The sequence below is a fragment of the Ovis aries genome, chromosome 9, assembly GCF_016772045.2.
Source record: "Ovis aries strain OAR_USU_Benz2616 breed Rambouillet chromosome 9, ARS-UI_Ramb_v3.0, whole genome shotgun sequence".
NCBI lineage: Eukaryota > Metazoa > Chordata > Mammalia > Artiodactyla > Bovidae > Ovis > Ovis aries.
In genome coordinates, this window is record NC_056062.1 from 82,375,177 (window position 1) to 82,392,693 (window position 17,517).

The 17,517-nt window shown below is 40.4% G+C and overlaps 3 protein-coding genes across 8 annotated transcripts in view; 1 reads left to right on the forward strand and 2 right to left on the reverse strand.

Moving 5' to 3' along the window:
• LOC121820316 (uncharacterized) overlaps positions 1 to 1,898 on the reverse strand; it is a 50,949-nt gene extending 49,051 nt beyond the window's left edge. Inside the window, exon 1 of the mRNA XM_042254065.2 lies at positions 950 to 1,898. Within this exon, the coding sequence (XP_042109999.1) occupies positions 950 to 1,898 (949 nt within the window). The remainder of the gene's footprint in view (positions 1 to 949) is intronic.
• CCNE2 (cyclin E2) lies at positions 1,499 to 14,473 on the forward strand. 5 transcript variants are annotated; one of them, XM_042254463.2, is made up of 12 exons: positions 1,499 to 1,596; positions 2,803 to 2,842; positions 2,939 to 3,035; positions 3,116 to 3,169; positions 4,094 to 4,245; positions 5,157 to 5,292; positions 7,377 to 7,523; positions 8,627 to 8,722; positions 10,403 to 10,537; positions 11,605 to 11,716; positions 12,401 to 12,558; positions 12,955 to 14,473. In XM_042254463.2, the coding sequence occupies exons 2-12, from the start codon at positions 2,829 to 2,831 to the stop codon at positions 13,066 to 13,068; spliced, it is 1,215 nt and encodes a 404-aa protein (XP_042110397.1). In that variant the 5' UTR covers positions 1,499 to 1,596; positions 2,803 to 2,828; the 3' UTR covers positions 13,069 to 14,473. The 5 variants fall into 5 exon arrangements, with proteins under 5 accessions (XP_042110397.1, XP_012039495.1, XP_027829014.1 ...); XM_012184105.4 differs by lacking the exon at positions 1,499 to 1,596 and adding an exon at positions 1,786 to 1,820; XM_027973213.3 differs by lacking the exon at positions 1,499 to 1,596 and adding an exon at positions 1,786 to 1,812.
• Positions 14,393 to 17,517, reverse strand: part of INTS8 (integrator complex subunit 8) — a 47,249-nt gene continuing 44,124 nt past the window's right edge. For both annotated transcript variants that reach the window (XM_042254462.1, XM_027973212.2), the window contains one exon: positions 14,393 to 14,594. In XM_042254462.1, the coding sequence (XP_042110396.1) occupies positions 14,478 to 14,594 (117 nt within the window). In that variant the 3' untranslated portion in view covers positions 14,393 to 14,477. The remainder of the gene's footprint in view (positions 14,595 to 17,517) is intronic.

Below are 17,517 nucleotides of genomic sequence, written 5' to 3' on the forward strand. Positions count from 1 at the left end.
CGGCGTCCGGAGACTGTGATGGGAAAACAGTGAAGGAGGGCTTAGCCTGAAGCGCACGCGTGATTTCGAGGCTCCGCGGGCCGCGCGGCACAAAAGGCGCGGAGCCGAGAGCCCGGGGCCACCGCCTCCCGGTGCATCTCGGGAAGGCCCCGGGCCGCGCCGCCGCGCCGGGGCTCCCGGCCTCCCCCGGCGGCTCCACCCGGGCCCGGGCAGAGAAGAGAGCACGGCCTGCCGGCGTCCTGTGGGAGCCGCCGCTGGGCCCAGGAAGCTCCCGCAAGGCTCCTCCCGCCCCGGGGGCCTTTGTTCCCGCCTGGCGTCCCCCACCCCACTTTCTCGTCCCGCAAACCCGGGCTGCGGGAGGGTCCGCGGCTGGTCCTACTTGGAGATACCCTGATCTTGGGGGCTCGTCGGGGCGGAACATAAGCAGAGGCAGCGAAGGGAACCCCAAACTTGGATGCTAGGGGAAAAGGAGGGAAACACGCGCCGGACCGCCTCCTCGGCTGACCGCTCGGAGGCGGGCGGCGAGCTCCCGCGCTGGCGGCTGGCGCGGGCTCCGCAGGGCGCGCTGGCGGCTGCAGCGGCGGGGCGGGGCGCGGCGGGCCGGCCCTGGGCCTGCACGTGGTGGAACCGCTGTCCCCGTCGGGCATGGCCCCCCGGAAAGCCACCGTTCTCTTGGGGAAAGGGACAATGCCACCCGCCCACCCACACCCGGCCCCGTTCCGGAGAGATGTCTACGCTTCCTCTTGAAGAGCTCCAGAATTGGAGGTTGGGAAGAGAGAGGGACCGTGCGGCTCGGCGCGAGTATTTTGTTTCCTGCGCTGGGACCACTGAATGGGGAAGCTGCCAGGCAGGGGCTCGGTGACATGGGGTGCAGGGACCCACCCCCACGAAGAGCCAAGACCGAGTCCGCAAAACAGAGGGCGGGGGAAATAAGAGGGTTGATGCATACCTCGGCGGGGGCGCTGGAGAAAAGTGCAAGACAGGCATCCCTGTGTCGTGGGGCTCCAGGGGTCCCACTGGGCCCGGGTGGGGCGCGCGGCGACACACGCGGTGCGCGGCCACACATGTGGTCCGCGGCGCACCGCGCTGTGTTTACATTCTGCAGCAGCTCCACGTTGTGCCGCCGTCCCCGCCTCCCATTGGCCAGCTCGCCAGGCGGCTCCACGCTGTGCCGCCGTCCCCGCCTCCCATTGGCCAGCTCGCCAGTCCCCCGGCGCCGCGCTCCGCCCGCAGGGGGCGGGCCTTTCGGGTCCTCGCGTCTCCTTAGAAAACCCGGGTTCCTGGAGGCCTAGGCGGGACAGCCAGCCTGCGCCACAGGATGGCCACTTCCTAGCCGCTCTGTGCCTCCCACCCCCACCCAATCCCCACCCCCGAGCCGCCTCCACAGTGCCGTACGCCAGGGCTGGGGGCTGCGGCCTGACACCCCGACCTTCGAGAGTAGAGAGAGGAGGGAGGGAACAGAAACGTACTGGCGGGAGATTGATGAAGTCGAGCGGCGGGGAGCAGGGCTGAGGCGGCGGCGGGGGAGCGGAGCCCTCTTGAGAGGGTCTCTCCTGCCGCCGGGCCGCACGGGCAGGAGAAGGGCACGGGGCCGCGGTGAGCCAGCCCTGCGGGCCCTCGAGCTGGGCGGGCGCGGACGGAGGCCAGGGCGCGGCGCGGCGCGCGCGGGCGGGTGGCGGGCGTGCGGGGGAGGGGAGCGCGCTGTCCGGAGGTGTCAGTCTGCGGCGCATGCGCGCGGGGCGGGCCAGGCCCGGCCTATATATTGGGTTGGCGCCGGCGCCAGCTGAGAGCCGAGCGGTAGCGGGTCTGGCGGTGAGGAGGTGCGGGGCGCAGGGCGGGATGCGGGAGGAAAGAAACCCCTCACTCCTACCCCACTCCTCACCCCCGGGGCGATCCATCTCGCGGGCGGGAGCTTGGGGGGGCAGGGAAAGCGGGCAGGGCTGAGAAGCAGGCGTCTGGGGACGCCGGGTTCCCGCGTTCCGCGTCCCTGTCAGGACCCTTGGCAGGGGACCTGGGAGGTGGTAGGGGATGGAGGGCTGCCGCGGAGCAGCCCCTCATTCTCGGGGCTTCTCTGTGCCGCCCCCATTGGGGGAGCTATCCCCTCAGGAAAGAGGGTTGAGGGTCAGGGTCTCCACGCGGAGAAAAGTTCCCAGAGCCGACCGGTTGCCCCACACCACCCCGGTTTCTCCCCCCTACCCCCACTTTTTAAATGGAACTACCTTTTCTTCGTCCTCATCTCCCATCTGGAGTCGGGGTCGCAGTGCCCCTCCAGGCGGTGGGCAGGGGCCGGCGGGGCCGGGAAGGAGGGAAAGGAGACTGAAGGACGTGACACAAGTTCCCTCCGCCCCCTGCTCCCCCGCCACCGCCGCTCTCCAAATTGGCGCGGAACCGGCTTCTCCTCAGCGTCTCGCCTCCACAACCCCCTCTCCCCGCGGCTTGTGCAGGGTGGGAGGTGGGGGAAAGTGGGGGCGCTGCCCAGGCCCCGCTCGGGGTGGGGGTCCGGGGGAGAGGGGTGCAGGACGCAGAAAAGATCCCATCTGCTTCCCTGCGCGTTCTGAGGGGCTCTCAGGGAGCTTTGCAAAATGTTTTTTGAACACTCCCCATCCGGGCTGTACCTTGAGTTGTGGGAATACAGGCATGTGTCTAAAAAATCCTGCGCTAATATAGTGCAGAAGTCATCGCGGTAAAATGGCTCGGGTCATCTCCTGAGGAATCTAGGTGTGAGCCTCTGACTGGCACTTGGAGACTATGACCACGTATTTGACTCTGGTTTTTCCTCCCCCCCCCCCCCCCCCCCCCCAGAGGTTTCCTTCACCTGAAAGAAGAGAATGTCAAGACGCAGGTAACGTTATTTGTCTTGGAAATATGTTTCAAAGTTAGTTGCTGCCTTTGAGACGAATCACTTTCTAATTAAACTTCCTTCTTAAAAACTCTATAGTAGCCGTTTACAAGCTAAACAGCAGCCCCAGGCCAGTCAGACGGATTCCCCGCAAGAAGCCCAGATAATTCAGGCCAAGAAGAGGAAAACGGCCCAGGTGAGTTAAGGAGGGGAAGAGAGGAGAGAGAAAATTCCTTGCTGGGACCTTAGTGTAACCATGACTTTTTTATTTTCCAGGATGTCAAAAAAAGAAAAGAGGAGGTCACCAAGAAACATCAGTATGAAATAAGGGTAATGCAGAACTGGGCTGGGTTTGGGGGACACAAATGCGGGACCGAAAAACAAAAAACAAAATTGTGTTACTGCTTTGGGGTAGGAAGATTCCTGACACTTTTAATGCCCCTAGGGGTCAGCAGGAAGGCGCTTGTCTTTGGGTGGTTTTTATGTCCCTGAATCCTACTACAGCTGCAGAGTAAGTTTGCCTTGACGCAGCTGGTTCCTCTTTGTAAATCCCTCCCTCTAGGAGCTGCCTGGTGCACAGGGCCCGCCTAATCTGTCCAATGTAGTGCTCTTTGTTCCCTCTCTGACTATAGTGGAGGGACCTAATAGTGCTCCTAGGGCATAAATAGATTGTAAAGTCGGTGACAGACTGGCACCCAGCCCTTCACTATCTACTCTGCCTACGTGTTGTACGGAAAACACTGTAGAAATAGTGGTTCTCTTTGAAGCCAGCACTGACTGGAGAAAGGGCCCTTAAGATATTTAAGTAATTGTTTCTACTTTCAAGGTTTTGCTTTCATGTATTCTAAAGTTTAAGGCCTGAAACAGGCCTTAAAGGAGTGGAGAGGGTGGGGAAGTGCCCTGGACACTATCGTTAAATATAGGAGAATTTTATAATATTGAAAGTGGTATTTGACTACAGATGCGTTTTGTTGTTCTTTCTCCTCTCCCTCAATACCTAATGTCTTGTATTTCCAGAACTGTAATTTGTTGTCTAAAACATCCTGTTACTATTTATGAACACTGATATGACTTATAGGGCTAATTATTAAATATGAATGTCAGCTTGAATTAACCAGACTGTCAGCACTGTTAGCAAATGATGGTGTTTGGGGGAAACTATAGACTGTTTAGAAGTATTAGCTTTCATTTAGAAAAGATCTCAGACAAAAGCTGGTTTCTTACTGTACAAATATAGTTTTCTTTAAATGACAGAATTGTTGGCCACCTGTATTATCCGGGGGGATCAGTCCTTGCATTATCATTGAAACACCCCACAAAGAAATAGGAACAAGTGACTTCTCCAGATTTACAAACTACAGATTTAAAAATCTTTTTATTAATCCTTCACCTTTACCTGATTTAAGGTAAGAAAATTTTCAGTAATTTAATGTCAAAGATTAAAATTTACTGATGTAATATATGGTGCTATTTTGTTTTTGTTTTTTTGCCTTCATTATAAGATAAAAATTTGTAAAAACTGCTTTTTAAAAAACTAGTCTTTAAGCACATGTTTTCTGGCAGTAGTCCTATTACAGATGACATAGGTATTTAAAACATTGATTGTATAACATTTTCATTTGCTTGCTGAAGACTTGTAAGCCTTATCAGAACTGAATCACCTTTTTTAATAGCGTTTAAGTAATTTATATACATTGTTAAGCTGGAAGTATTTTAACATGTACAGCATTTTCATTTGATAGATTAGCTCCTCTTCTTACCAAGATTAGTTATTAAGGTCTATACTTTTTTATAGTTAATTAATGACTAAGAGGTACAGCTTATATAAAATATGTAGTAATTTATATTTGGCTTTAATAAGCAAATTAATGGACTCAGATGTTTAAACTCACCCATCTTCCTTTTGTCCTGTCCCACCTAACTCCCACTGCAGAGTACTGACAGTCTGTTTGGAGGTGATTGAGACTATCTCTACTGGGATCATACCTTCTAAGTGCTTACTTTTTTAGTATTGTTCTCGAGAAGACATGGTTATCTTAAATCAATGCCTTTGCAAAATATAAGTAAATGGGGACTAGAAGGTATTCTTGCTGCTGCTGCTAAGTCATTCTTGAAATCTGTCAATTTAGATTATCATAGTCCAAGTTCTTTGTATAATTTCATGTTAAAGAAATGGTTTCTTAAAGTAGCAATTTTTCCTAATTTAAGAGCTGTTCCTTCCAAATTCTAATTCAGTGTTTGGAAGTTCAGTCTATTCAATGTGAAACAGATAGCCATATATTATGTAGATCACACAATATTTTTCGCCTTTCCATAGCTGGGGATGTTCACAAGATGTTTGGCTAAACATGTTAAAAAAAGAGACCAGATATGTTCACGACAAACATTTTGAAGTTCTGCATTCTGAGTTGGAACCACAGATGAGGTCAATACTTCTAGACTGGCTTTTAGAGGTATGTTCTAGCAGTACAAAATTCCTTTTTCTCTGTATGATGGAAACGTATTTAAACATAATATGCTTTCCATGTGCCCTCATGGTATATTACCTATTTCCAGGAGCCTTTTTGTTGTTGTTTAGTACTTATTTGGCTGTACAGCGTCTTAGTTGTGGCATGTAGATCTTCAGTTGCAGTATGTGAACTCTTAGTTGCAGCATGTGGGACCTAGTTCCCTCAAATCCCTGCACTGGGAGCACAGGCTTAACCATTGGACCACCAGGAAAGACCTCAGGAGGCATTTTTTGGGTGCTGTTCACCAGCAGATGATAAGAGTAAAATCTTGACACAGCCACTATATCCCATACAACCCAAACACAATTTAGAAGTCCTGGTATCTGAGTATTGCTGTGTACTAGGCACTGTTCTAGGTGCCAAGCATACTCGAGATGAACAGAATTTGACAAGGTTTTGAAGTCTGCCGTGCAAAGTGAAAAGCCAGGACTAGGCTTCAGACCTCAGAAGTCCTTCATCACCAAAATCAAATTATGATTTGGAATCCTAATTTCTATATCCTAAATGATAAGGAGGCTTTGAATATCCAGTAGCCCTAAGCCCAAAGGAAGCCATGTAACTTCCTTTTATTATATCCTTCTGTTCCTTTCAGAAATAAGCTGTACCATTAAAGAAATAATTAGTGACCCAGAAGTCCCTAAATATCTGTGCCAGAATGTCTGCTCTCATTTAGGCCCCATATCCTTTCTGGATAATAATTCTGAAAGAATCTCAAATTGAGAAAATGATTACCTGTATTGATAACAAATTGATTTTCCCACAATCCTTGGATATTTGCTCTGTAATTTCCCTGTTTTGTATAGAGACAGTGAATTTTAAGGGGGAAGTACCACATGGCAGAATAGATCTCAGAAGCCATCAGAAAAGTTCTTATGAGTACAAAATGTTGTCCTTCTGAATCTGGTCATCTTATTCCTTATTCTGACTAGAAGGGAAGATTATATTTCAATCATATGTGTACAAGACTGTAGTTGATTTCTGACTTTTTCTGAATGTCTAGTGATCATGAATGCAACTTTTCAGCATAATTATGTTGATTTTATTTTTCCTTTTTATGTTAAATTGATTTTTATTCAGTGGTTGTCTATCAAATTTATCCCTATTTTCCCTTAAATATATGATTTCATATACAAAACCAAATAGAATATAGTAAGTCAAATCCAGCAGAGCACTAATCTCTACTTTGTCTTAGTATATTCTTTCAGTCTAGGAATGCAAAAAATGGGTCAACATTTGCAACTCTATTTATAGTTTAAGAAAAATCATAAGGTTATATATCATGGATGTAAAAGGTATTTTTTGAAATTCAATATACATTCCTGATTTTAAAATGTGTAATTAACTAGGAATAAATTTCCTTAACACGTTAAATGTTTATTAGAAACACATTGATGTCTATCCCTCTGTTTCCTCCCTGCTTCATAAAATTATTTTGAGAATTAAAAGCTTTCCCTATGTTGTGGAAATGACAGAGATTACTTATTAGTGATAGTAATAGTGTAACATTAGGGGAACTCCCATTACAGTCAGAAACAAGGAATACAATAAAAATTTTGACTATCACCAATGTTATCCATTCCGTTTTCTTCTTTAATTCTTAAATGAGGTAAGAACACTGAAGAAACACTTGTCATTTTGTAGTTAAATGTATATCTAGAATGATGAAAAGGAATCACTTGGAACTATCAGAAGACAAACTAAGCATCATGAAAACACCCACCCATTTATCATCAATAAAAATTTAAAAGTTAATAGGAAAAAAGTTCTTATCCATAGTTAGCAAAATGTACCTGGGAATAAACACATTAAATCCATGTGGGGAAAAAACCTATGAAACTAATTAAGAGTCAGTGAGGATGGTAATAGATTTATTTATCCTATTAGCACACGTTAATTTTTTCCTGCATTTGTGATTTGGTATCCTAAAAAGTTGGGCTTCAGAAAACTGTTTTTTAGTATGCTAAGAGGAACTTTGTAATTTGGAGAAATTAATGGAATAGTATTTAAATGTTTGGATTCTTCTCCAGGTATGTGAAGTATACACACTTCATAGGGAAACATTTTATCTTGCACAAGACTTTTTTGATAGATTTATGTTGACACAAAAGGATATAAATAAAAATATGCTTCAACTGATTGGAATTACCTCATTATTCATTGCTTCCAAACTTGAGGTAAGCTCTCAGAGTTTATCCCTAGATATATTTACCCCAAACTCTTAAATTATAAGTCTCTGGTTTGATTCTGGGACTAGAATCTAGGTGAAATGTTCCATGACTCACTGTGCCAAACAAAACCACCAATGCTGTCTCTATATACCTAGTTATAGTGCTTGGATTCAACAAAATGGTCTGTGAAACCTACTTAACCAACCAAATGGAATAAATGCTACACTAGGTTAGAATAATGATCTATATCCAGCCTAATATTTCTGTATCTGATAATAGTGCCAGGATAGAAGGAAATAACTTTTCTGCCTGAAATCTTTTTTCACATAGTTTCAATCTAGTTTTCTTAAATTCAGCACAGATCATTAGTGACTTCATCTGATGTTTTCAAAGCCTGTACAGTTTTGAGGGTACGGGAGGGACTGAATCATGCATTAATTTCCTTAAGTGTATTTTTCTTCCACATTTTATCTTTTGAGGTTTACGGGCTGTCCCCAAATTTTATAAGTTTGTATTTTCAGTATTTCCTTACCTGAAATAATACTGTATGTTTCAAATATTTTTCTAGACTGAATCTTGATCTTTAGCCTGTTCTCACCTGTGGCAGGCATCTCTTCTACTCCTCTGATCATTCTCGTTCTTGTTCTCTGTTAAGACAGATCTGTCATCAACAAACTGCACAAATTATTGTCTGACTAGCCATTCTTTTGTACTTAAGGTTAACAGTTTCAGTTTCTAGACTTTGTTGAGTATCCTGTTTTAGTCTAGTATGCTAGGCAGTCCTAAAACAAGTTTGGCTTTCTGCTTTAACCAGTTGCTGAAATCACTGATTAAAACACTCTAATTGTTTATTAACTAAGATTTTAAATCAGTTCTATACAAATCTTTCAATCAATACAGGTTGGCTAATTTAGATACCTAGATATGAAAAATATCATTAAATGTAAGGTTGTTTTGGCTATCATAGAATTATTTTATAAAGATTTATAATCACTGTGAAGCTGTCTTTTAAAAACGAAGCCTAGATGTGGTCTGTATATGTGTATATATGAGGTTTGTTTTAGTCTCAATCTCAACTGTGCTTGATATTAATTAAATTCATTTTAAAGGAAATCTACGCTCCTAAGCTCCAAGAGTTTGCTTATGTCACTGATGGTGCTTGCAGTGAAGAGGATATCTTAAGGATGGAACTTGCTATATTAAAGGTAATAATAATTATATCTTTATTATTTCTACTTGCAATTTAGTAACTGTAGTTTACCAAAACTCAAAGACTACAATGTAAGTAGTGAAAACTGAGGTTTTAGTATTAGGATCCAGTTCTAAGATGGGAGGGGAATTTGCTTAACCTGTAAACTATTCTTCTGCATCTTTTAAATTTTCCTATATTGAGAATATTATTTGTTAATTTAAAAGTGTTTAGCAACACTTTTAAAACTTACAGGTAGTTAGCACAGTGTGTGTACTAAATGAATCTCAACAATGATTCTCAAATCTGAGTTGTTTTTCTACTTCCAGCAGATAGAAAATGAGAAATATTTTACTGCCTTTTTTTCTTCTCTATATGTATGGCAAGGGCTATTAATAGAGGGTAGAGGAGAGAAGCATAAAGGTGTTTAATTGGGCCTTGAATTAGAAATTAAAGGGTGAATGTTAGCTACTACAAAGTATGTTATGGAATTTGAGCATCATGGCTTTATAAATAGGACATAGAGGAGAACACAATATGACTTTCATTTGTAAGTTATCTATAAACTATATGCATTGAAATATAAATTACAAATTTGTTGTAAAATATTTATAAACATTCAGATTGATAGCTCTATGTTAGAATGTGATCTTGTTGGCATGCTGATACTGTTCTTTTTAAAAAAAATTTATTGACTTACAGTTGACTTTCAAATGTTAGTTTTAGCTGTACAGCAAAGGTGATTCAGCTCTATATATGTATATGTACACACACACGTTCATATTATTTTTCAGATTTTTTCCCATTGTAGGTTATTATATTTAGTATAGTTCTGATATGTTCTAACAATCAAGTTATCTAGATTCAAACTTCAAGTACAGTGTATGCATACATGTATGCTAAGTCACTTTAGTCATGTCCAACTCTTTGCAACGCTATGGACTGTAACCTGCCAGGCTCCTCTGTCCATGAGATTCTCCAGGCAAGAATACTGGAGTGGGTTGCCATGCCCTCCTTCAAGGGATCTTCCCAACCCAGATCTCTTGCATCTCCTGCATTGGCAGGTGGGCTTTTTACCACTAGCGCCACCTGGAAGCCCTAGGTATACTATAAAGATATATAAAGAGAAGATGGAATTCTCTGGGTGGTCGTACAGGCATTAAGACTGTTCTGTCCTAACTATTGTAGACTTATAAATGGTAAAGTCCCAGGGCTTCGTGGCGGGAAAGCTATCATAAATTAGGATTTGTCTTTTTTTTTTTTTTTAACTTTCACACTTTGAATAGAAGCCACTGGAGATCACAGAAAGAAAGAAAAAGTGTAGAATCAGTTCTTGGAAGACTTGAATGGAATTAGCTGTGGAGTCATTGAATACAATTAAAAAGGGCAGTTTCAATAAAGTAGAGAACACTTTTGGAAGACAAGGGGCTGCTGGAAATGAGAAAAACAGAAATGAAAAACAGGCCCAATGAACTTTGTAAATAAAGATAACTAGAGTATAATAAAGGGGTCTATATCGATGATAGACTAAAACACAAGCCACTTTAGATAGTGAGATACCTATAAATATTTTCATTAAAATAAGAAATAAGCCTAAAGCAGAAAGTTTCTTAAAACAGCTATTTAAGGAACTACCCATATAATGTGGTGTATATATAACTACACCTGTTAACAGGCATTTTAATTTCATTAACAGGCTTTAAAATGGGAACTTTGTCCTGTAACGGTCATCTCCTGGCTAAATCTTTTCCTCCAAGTTGATGCTCTTAAAGATGCTCCTAAAGTTCTTCTACCTCAGTATTCTCAGGAAAAGTTCATTCAAATTGCTCAGGTATTGATATTTTTATTGTATTGCTCAGGTATTGATATTTTTATTGTATATATGCTAATGTTATTAATTACAGGTTTTGTTTAGTGTATTTCTTTAGTGTTAAATAGGCTAGACAACAAAATGACAACATACTGAATTAAATTCACTCCTTAACTGACTAGAACAAAGCTCCTGATGCATAAAATTCTGTCTCAGTATTTACATTGCTAACTGAAAATTCTAGAAAAGTTTTTAAACTTGAGTTTAAATATATCATGAGCACTTTTCACTAGGAGTATGAATGAGGTAGACAGTTAAATCCCTCTTTTTGATTTAACAGAGAAAAATATTTTTCGGCCAGTTGTTTCAGGTTTTAAATGGTATAAAAATTATTGCAATATAAATTATCTTACCGTCTTATATTTGAATACATATGGAACCTATTTTACATATTGGAATTAAAATCACCTAATTTAGTTATAACATTATTTTAAAATTTAAGTTTAAATTAAACTTTCCTAGGCCAGTGTGTAACAAATATTCTAAGAAAGTACAGGAGGAGGGTACTATTCTTTCCTGCCTGCTTCTCATAAGTAGAATAATCAGAACTATAAAGGTCTGACTTCTTAAAAGACCCTTTCTAGGCCGTAACTCTCTAGCAGCTCCCTTTTTAAAAACATGAGGGAAAAATATTCCTTATTTCATATTTTTTGTGTTCTGAAATACTGGAGTTCCACAGAAAAGTAATACTTTCACACTTTTGTAAATTATGTTTCCTGTATCTAGAACATTCTCTACCCCCCAGTCTCTCTGGCTGCCTCCTCTGTTAAGACTGATTTAAGCAGTCTTCCCTGCTCTGCATCAGGGCACTTCCTAATAGGATATGCATGCTACATTGTAACAGTCCTTTACTTGTCTGTTAACAAGACTGGAACTTCCTTTGGATGGCAATTTATTTCTCTTTGGATCCCTGCAGTTTTAGCAATTCTTGGCATATGGTCCACACTGTACGCACTTTAAAATGCTAGCTGACTAATGACATGTAGTACTCATTCTTTCCTAAAGTCTTACACTTTTTCCTCTGTTAGCTTCTAGATTTGTGTATTTTAGCCATTGATTCATTAGAGTTCCAGTACAGAATACTGGCTGCTGCTGCCTTGTGCCACTTTACCTCTATTGAAGTGGTTAAGAAAGCCTCAGGTAAGACGGTGTATTTTGTTCTTTTTTCAACCCATTTACAACTCTTGAAGGGACTATTTATGAACTTAGCATCCTGCTAAACAAGACTTTAAAATTTTAATGGAAAAAAGCAGTTTAGCAATATCTTCCCTTCTATTTTAAGTAGTTTCTACTCCAGCATATATCCACAAATAAAAATTAAGGTTGGGACATCCCTTGTGGTTCAGTGGCTAAAATTCCACATTCCTGATGCAGGGGCCCAGGTGCCTCCCTGGTCAGGGATCTAGATCCCACATGCTGCAACTAAGACCCGGGGCAGCCAAATAAGTAAGTATTTTCTTTAAAAATGAAGTCAAATGGAATTTAAATCCATTTGAAGTTAGTCAGTGTGATTACAGCTCTGCCTTAAGTTTTTGGGTTTTGACAGTTTCAATTCCCTATGTAGCATGTACTGGCTAAAAAGCTCTTTTTCTCCCTCAAAACAGTCACATTATAAACCATTTAAGAGGAATAATCTGTTTTGACTTGCTAAACTTGTTGATTTTGTTTTATGTGCTTGTTTTGGTTTCCTTTTTACATGAGTTTTTAATTAACTATCTTTAAATTTTGAAGCACAAGCAAATACAGTAATCATGTTTCTGATATAACAGAAACATATGTATTTTTCTAATGATACATGTATTTTTCTAACTTTTCTTTATCTAGGTTTGGAATGGGACAACATTTCTGAATGTGTAGACTGGATGGTACCTTTTGTCAGTGTAGTAAAAAGTACTAGCCCAGCAAAGCTTAAGATTTTTAAGAAGATTTCTATGGAAGACAGACACAACATACAGACACATACAAATTATCTGGCTATGCTGGTATGTTTCTTGTATTTTTTGGTCTATTTGATAAGGCACTGAAACTGACAGTAAGGATACTAATGGAGTAATATTTCAGGCAGTAATATAAGATAGTAAGGGGATAGAAAGTTCCAGTGAGGACACTGATTTCAAATGTAGAAAACCTAATAAAAATTAACTTTGAAGTCCAATCAAGATTTTTAAGTGTCTCAAGATTAATACCAGTACTCCAGGTAGTTTAAAAATACAAGTTGCAGGCAGTTAATATTGTTGAACCTCTAGAATATGACTAGTCACAGTTGTAAAGACAGAAAGAGACCATTATATTAAGCCTAAGAGTCTGGTTTGACTTTGTTATCATATCAATGCTTTATCTTAGCTGTTAATCTCTACATGATTTCTTTACATGTATAGGATGAAGTAAATTATGTAAACACCTTCAGAAAGGAGGGACAGTTGTCACCAGTGTGCAATGGAGGCATTATGACACCACCGAAGAGCACTGAAAAACCACCAGGAAAACACTAAGAAAGTTAACTGAGCAAACAACTTGGAACTGATGAAGTGCTGCACAGCATTTCATGGAACTTAACTACTTAAGTTTTACAGGAAAATAGTGCTGTGACTGTCCTGCCAATTCAGAAGTTTCACTGCCATTCTTTGATTTAAAAACCACTTAAAATTGGCACTAAGGAGGAAGTGTATTTAATTCCCATGTTAGCTGTTTAAAGAAACAGCAGTACTTGTTTACAAAGATGACTTCATTCCCAATACTGGCTGGATAAAAGCCAGCCACGATTTATGCCATAACAAGTCTTTTGACCCAGTGTTGCTATGTTTATCTTGATAAACTAGGAATTTCATCATTGGAATTTTCAACTAGATAACTGTTACCTTAAAGGGTATATTAAATGATACAGTACTTTGAATCTAGTTCTTAGATTCTCAAAATTTATAAACTCTTAACTAGTGCAATTTGGTTCTTGAAAATAAAATTTAAACTTGTTTACAAAGGTTTAGTTTTGTAATAAGGTGACTAATTTATCTATAGCTGCTGTAGCAAGCAAGCTATTATAAAACTTGAATTTTTAAAAAATGGTGAACTTTAATCTGTTTGACTATTTTTATTTGCCTTGCTATATAACATTTCTAACCAGTAAAGCTTAGATGAACATGGTGTTTAAACTGTACTCTGAACAGTGGGAATACCAAAGAAATTATAAACAAGATAAATGCTGTGGCTCCTACTTGGGGCTTTGACATAAAGGTTGCTTTATAATAACTTTGTACATCACAATTGGGGCAAAAAACTTAAGTACCCTTTCGAGCTATTTATATGAGAAAGTCACTTTATTACTCTAAAAAAAATCTTTAGGGTTATCTTAATTTAGTGTGACTAAGGCTTTATTTATATTTGCAAAACTGCTAAGGTCCTTTTTAAATTCTTACATTATGAGTTAAGGACAGTGTCAAAGTGATAAAGCTTAACACTTGACCTAAACTTCTATTTTCTTAAGGCAGAAAAGCAGTAAATGTATACTGACTCCTAGAAATCTATTTATTAAAAAAAAAAAAGGCAACAAAACCTTGACATAAGAACTTACTGTATATAGCTACTCTTACATAAATATTCTAGTTTTTTTAAAAATGAAATGTCAGCCTCAAAAGTAGATTAGAAAATTATCCTAGATTTACTAGTTTATTGTTGTTGAACATGTGACTCTTTTTCCTTTGAAGAAATTATAAATTTAAGCTATTGTTATGGTATGAAGTCTTCTGTATAGTTTTCATTTTTAAACTAATATGTTTCAGTATTCTGTCTGAAAAGAAAACGCCACTAAATATGTACATATGTATTATATAAACTTAATCTTTTAATACTGTTTATTTTTAGCCCATCATTTAAAAAATAAAAGTTAAAAATTGTAACTAACTGCTTAAAAGTAAAGTTTCGCCATTGCTTGGAGAAACTTTTTTTTCCTTCTCTGCGCTGCCAGCTGTAACACTTCTTCTGGGTTGCTTGCATTCAGTTCTGTCTGGCCGATGGCTTTGATCTTCCAAAACAGAAAAGTGATGTTGTTAGAGGTCTGGTAAAAAACAAAGCTTTGCTAGTATACATAATATAAAACTACCTACTTGCTAACAACGATAACTGAACCTCTAATTGTAGATGCTAAGAGGTGTAGAAGAAATTAACATAAAGACTGGAAGCACTCAAGGAAAAGACCAATTACCACAGTTTGTGGACTTATCTTCAGAATATTAAGTAAATTCATTTAAGTTTTATCTGACTAAAAATATCACTAAATAAAGCCTGCATGTAATCTGACACATTTTTAAAAGATTCTAAAAAATAATTCAAAAAAATAAAAATTCATGTTTGGGGGCTTCACTTTTTATATATGTAAAAATAGCTAGTTGCTCAGCACTAAATATAGTGACCCATCTCTTTAATGATTAGAAAGAAATACTTCAACCTGATAAAAATCTATAGTAGCATTCTGCCATGGAATGTTTTGTGAGAGCATGTTTTAAGATCTTAAAATTACCTTTAAAGAAGTTCCAAGTTTTTTTTTTTTTAAAAAAAACAAGAGACTATTTGAAAGGTAGCCTGAAGGAAGCTAAGACTATTCGAAATGATCTTCAGGTTAGTGGGTAGGAGGACTTGCTGATAATGCTATTTAAATATGAAAGAATCCATGTGAAAAAACCTAGTAGTGGGGAATAACCAGAGTTATTTCAAACAAAATATCCTGAAGACAACTGGCTAAAAAAGTCCAAAGTATAAGACAAATTGGACAGAGAACAAACTTATGGATAACGGTGTGTGGGGGGGATTAATTTCAAGATTGGGACTGACATATATACACTACTACATATTAAAAAAAAAACAAAACCTACTGAATAGCAAGGAAACTACTCAGTGCTCTGTGATGACCTAAATGGAAAAGAAATCTAAAAAAGAGGGAATACACATATAACCGACTGACTCTTGTACAGCAGACTAACACAACACTGTAAAGCAATTATATCCCAATAAAAATTTTAAAAAGACAGAAATTGGAATAGGAGGCAGATATTTGAGAGAAATAACACACCCTAAGTGGGTAGTGGTCAAAACCGTAAGTGAATGAGGTTACCTAGGGAGAATGAAGGGCCATCATGAAATACCCAAGGACTAACTTCTTGACAAAAACCCAAGTTTCAGGGTAGATAGGGAAATATCCGCAAAGAAAAGGCTGAAGAGTCAGGGAGTTAATGATGTCAAGGAAGCCAAAGGAATAAAGAATTTCAAGGAAGGAAGGAGGTGTAAACAATAGAATAAAGACTGAAAAGTAGTCACTGCCGTTGGCTTTTGCTGTCCCTTGAAAACAGTGGGGGACAGGAGAAATCAAACTGGGTAAAAGAGCTTCAAAAAACTAGGCAGAGGGGACAGAAAGAGGTAGAGGCACAGTCAAGAGAAGTTTTTATTAAAGATGAAATAGTTCATAGGTTTAACAGGAGTGCTTGACAATATAAGAGGGGAGATAACCAACTGGAAGGGATAGAATGACTGAAGGGACAGAATCAAAAGCATAAAAATGTATCTTCATAAAGGAGTAGCATCAACATACTGAGTCCAGCTGGTGATTGTTTCAAAGGTGAAAAGTAGGGATCTGAAACAGGAATTTGAAGCGGGCGCTCACAGGGCTATAACTCCCAAGGACACTTTCACAAGGACAGGAACTGATCAGTCTTTTTTCCTTGTCTACTTCAAACACAAGGAAGTTACTGAAAATGGGAAAAGGAGAGAAACCTAAAATATTCCCTAAAAAGAAGGCAGACCACTGACTACTGGCAGGTGGACACAGGAAATCAGGGGCCAACTAAGGCTGCAGGCCATGGAGTACACAAGCCAGTATGTGCTGTACTCCAGGCCAGTAGGAAAGAAGGCAAGTTGGGAAAGGGCTGACAGTCTGGAGACTTGGTCATGAAACTTGAACATCTCATGATCATGAGAAATATGAAAGTCAAGAGGTAAGAAAGGGACAGATTACTGGCAGAGAGATCTTAATAGAGCAATTCTGTCAAAAAGGCCTGGCAATGGATACTGGAGGCTGATAAATAAGGTGACAATGAAACCTGGAATGCTGGGGAGCTGGATAAGTCGATTATACATCTTTTGATGCACGCAGAGGAACAACTAGGTTAGCGTTTAGATGAGCTAATAAGGAGGTAGGTTTAAGCTTCCAAGAAGGGGCTTAAAAAATTATAAAAGTAGAGGTAATCTGGATATCTCATCAGGGTACTGAGAAATTTTCAGCATTACCTTCCAACCCTGGTTAAGTTGTAAACAAAAGAGCGAGCAGCTTCCAATAAAGTGGAACTGGCACAACATACTCTTGTCTCTTTCTCTCTTTTTAAAGATGCTGTTGTCATTCTGTCGCCTCTAAGTAATAGCCATAGAGTTTAGTCCAAATAGGAAGCTTTAAAATATCAACAACCTCGGATACACAGATGATACCATTCTAATGGCAGAAAGTGAAGAGGAACTAGATGGCCTCTTGACGAGGGTGAAAGAGGAGAGTGAAAAGCCCAGCTTAAAATTCAACATTCAAAAAACTAATATCAACACCCGATCCCAACACTTTAGGGCAAACAGAAGGGGAAAACATGGAAGCAGTGAAATTTCATTTTCTTGGGCTCCAAAATTACTGTGGATGGTGACTGCAGCCATGAAATTAAAAGACCCCTGCTTCTTGGGAAGAAAGCTATGACAAACCTGGGCAATGTATTAAAAAGCAGAGACATCACTTTGCCAACAGCCAAAGGTGTGGTTTTTCCATAGTCACATATGGATGTGAGAGGTGGACCATAAAGAAGGCTGAGTGCTGAAGAACTGATGCTTTCAAATTGTGGTGTTGGGGAAGACTCTTGAGAGTCCCCTGGACAGCAAGGAGATCAAACCAGTCAATCCTAAAGGAAATCAACCCTGAA

What these genes read in the sequence shown, in the direction of transcription:
- CCNE2 (XM_042254463.2), top strand. An exon ending in TTCTAGACTGGCTTTTAGAG is followed by an intron (nt 5,293 to 7,376) that starts GTATGTTCTAGC and finishes ATTCTTCTCCAG; the next exon opens with GTATGTGAAGTATACACACT. An exon ending in CAAATTATCTGGCTATGCTG is followed by an intron (nt 12,559 to 12,954) that starts GTATGTTTCTTG and finishes TTACATGTATAG; the next exon opens with GATGAAGTAAATTATGTAAA.